The sequence below is a fragment of the Populus euphratica genome, unplaced genomic scaffold (genome assembly GCF_000495115.2).
Source record: "Populus euphratica unplaced genomic scaffold, PopEup_1.0 scaffold339.1, whole genome shotgun sequence".
Taxonomy (NCBI): Eukaryota; Viridiplantae; Streptophyta; class Magnoliopsida; order Malpighiales; family Salicaceae; genus Populus; species Populus euphratica.
The window spans coordinates 216,025-219,179 of record NW_011500231.1 but is presented as its reverse complement, the minus strand read 5'-3'; the positions used below and the strand labels follow the sequence as shown (position 1 = coordinate 219,179).

Genomic DNA, 3,155 nt, shown 5'->3' with positions numbered 1-3,155 from the left:
TATCTCTGCAAACTCAGCTTCAATCTCTCCAGGCTCCTACAAAAACAATCGAGCAGTTCCTCAATTAAAATGGGTTTTGTACATCTTCACAAGAAGCCAATTATGATAAACTATACAAGACCAAAATTAAAAACTTTCTCAAGTGTGCTCAAGAACAGTTAGATAACAAAGTTGTCTGATGCCATGAATGATTATTTAAGCTTCAGCTAAAATTATACTGTTACATAATCATTTCAGGTAGAACAGCTGGTCAAATTCGTAGCTACTAGCTAATTACTACCAAAAAGCCCAATCTAATCCATCCCAATCAAATAATCACTGCAAATAGTAAACAAAATATAAAATAGATGATAATCCAGTTCCTATACTACATGAAGGGTCGAAGATTTATTAGCATAACAATCAAAAGTCTAAAACTTGATGATTAAACACTTTGTGTAACAAAAGAAAAGATAGGTAAATTAAAAAAAAAAAACTGCAAATGCCTGATCTTTTCATACCTGTCAAATGATCCCTTCAAATAGTAAACATGGCTACAAAATCTACTAACATAATCCATGTAATCCAGAAAAGGCAAAAGATTTGCTAGAACAAGTTTACAATTTGACATCACAAAACAGTATGCAGTCAAGAAAGTAACTTTGATTCTGAAAATCAAGAACCCATCATTAAAATAACAATAAAACAACCTGGAATCTGATAATATAATAATCGTCACCATAAACAGCCTTCAAAGTCGCAATAACTTTCCTACTGGGATTCCTTGGATTAAACAAAACACTCAAGTTAACCATAGCTTTAACTCTATCCGGTCTAAACAAAGACAAATGCCAAGCTATCAAAGCACCCCAATCATGTCCCACAACAAAAACACTCTCTTGATTCGGAGCTACAACATCAAGCAACCCAATCAAATCACCAACCACGTGGAGAACGGTGTAACTTGTAACCTCAGCTGGCGCGTCTGTGTCACCATACCCTCTCAAGTCCGGTGCCACAGCTCTGTAGCCAAGTGAGGATAGAGCCTCAATCTGGTGTCTCCAGGAATACCATAGCTGAGGGAATCCATGGATGAAGAGAATAACTGGTGATTTCTCTGGACCTTTGATTGCTACATGAATGTTAATGCCATTGACATTAATGGTTCTGTGTTCTATGGAGGAGGCCATGGTTTCTGTGCTTGTGTTCAGAGTAGTGGGTTGGGGTTTTTATATTTAGGCTTTGCAAGATGACAGTTTAAACTTTAAAGTAGCTTGGGGAAACAACATGTAAACTATTTCTTCTAAATATATTCAATATCCAAAAACAATATGTGTAATGCATTAATTTTAATGGCAACAATTGACAGGCAAGTATATTAAAAAACATAAATAAAAGAAATATTATTAGTTTTTTAATACGATTGAGGAAAAAATATACTGTATAAGGGTATTTCCCCTTTGTTTTGCCCTTTTCTCTTGACAAAAAGAAAGGGCCATGTTGCGTTGTCGGATGAGATTTTTCCAGGCTTTCTATTTTGGAGAACGCCGTTGCTGCTTTCTATTTTGGATAGACGCAAAAGCTTACAAGTGGACCATCCATGCATTAACAGCCTTTCTATTTCCGTCGCTGTTGCCCCCGAGCATAAGATTCTATCGTGAGAGTCTACGCAATGGCATTTCTTTTATGAACACTTTTGTGTTCCGAAATTCTCACACAAAACTTGTTCATTGAGCAAGAATTATTATAATACATTGATGTTGTAGATTTCACAAGAGTAATTGTTCATGCTTTGCTATGGGTCATGCCAAAAAAATAATTTAACCATGAAAAGTTTGCATTCATTATTAATATTTTTTTCATTTGAAAATAAGATTTTAATTATAAACTCGAAATTTATTTTATACAAATAAGTTATTTTTTTAAATATATCTAGATGATAAAATCTTCAATCAACCCAATCTATCCTAGCAACCTAGCAACTCAGGATCATGGTATCAATCATAAAAATATATGCTATTAGAAAAACAATATGATAATGTTTTTTTGTTTAATTATCGATGAGTTATAAGCCAAACTTGCTAATATTATAAAAATATTATTATATTTTTATTTGAATACAAAGTAAAAATTGAACGGTATTTAATAAAATAACATTTAAAATATATTAGTAATTGATTTAAAAATTTAATAAATTAATATATTTTAAATTAATTAATTAATTGTAAAAAATAAAAATAAAAATTAATTAAAAACAAAAACCAGTCAAACATGAAACTTGACCTAAATTAAAAGGCCTAGACATGCCAGAGCTTTATTTATTATTATTCTTTTCACATGTTTATTATTATTCTTTTCACATGTTGGTTCACTCTTTTTTTTTATAATTAAATATGTTCTTTTTTTTTATAATTAAATACATGACATGTTATGGTTTATTATTATTCTTTTCACATTTTGGTTCACTCCTTTTTTTTATAATTAAATACGTGACATGTTACTTGTAGTGGTAGGTAACATGTCGTTTGATTTTGTCCAAAATCCTAGCAACCATTGTAGTAATTAGAAAATCAAGTGTAAGGTTTTTTTCTCTAAAATTCTTATTTTAATTTATTTTCATCCAAAAACATATAAAAACACACCATACAAACTAATGCAAACCACCCAATAACAGCACAATACCCCAAAATAACTAAAAAAATCAATTAAATCTCAAAAATTAAAACCAAACTTGATATACCGATTTCCCTATGTTTAAAGAGAAAAATTATTATCATCAAACTCCTTTTATAAAATAAAAAATTTTTTATACCAAACTTACTAAATTTTGATTGTCAGAATCATGACAACTAACAACTTTCTCTCTCAACTATTATTTTTCGATGGCTTCTCCCTCCTCTCTTAAATACATGAATTAAAAAATAGACAAAATAAAGTTTTTTTATCAAAATTTAACCATTTATTTTTTTCTATGTTTTATATTTTTGCTTTTATCTTTTAACATGATTTTTCTAATAATTTCAGCTAATTAGGTTATAGAAGAGTTCTATGAAAAAAATCAAAACTAAAAAAAAAAAAAACAAGTGTTTCATATAAATAATAGCCCACATCTAGTTGTTTTAACTTTTGTTATAATTTTATACAAGTGGATGACAAAATAATCAAGACAATAATAA

General features: G+C 29.5%; 1 protein-coding gene across 1 annotated transcript in view; it reads right to left on the bottom strand.

The window, feature by feature from the left end:
• LOC105112447 (bifunctional epoxide hydrolase 2-like) overlaps nucleotides 1–1,247 on the bottom strand; it is a 17,066-nt gene extending 15,819 nt beyond the window's left edge. Inside the window, exons 1-2 of the mRNA XM_011008152.1 lie at nucleotides 690–1,247; nucleotides 2–36 (exon numbers count right to left, since the gene is read on the bottom strand). Coding sequence (XP_011006454.1) covers nucleotides 2–36; nucleotides 690–1,169 — 515 coding nt within the window. The 5' untranslated portion in view covers nucleotides 1,170–1,247. The remainder of the gene's footprint in view (nucleotide 1; nucleotides 37–689) is intronic.
• Nucleotides 1,248–3,155: the final 1,908 nt, after the last annotated feature.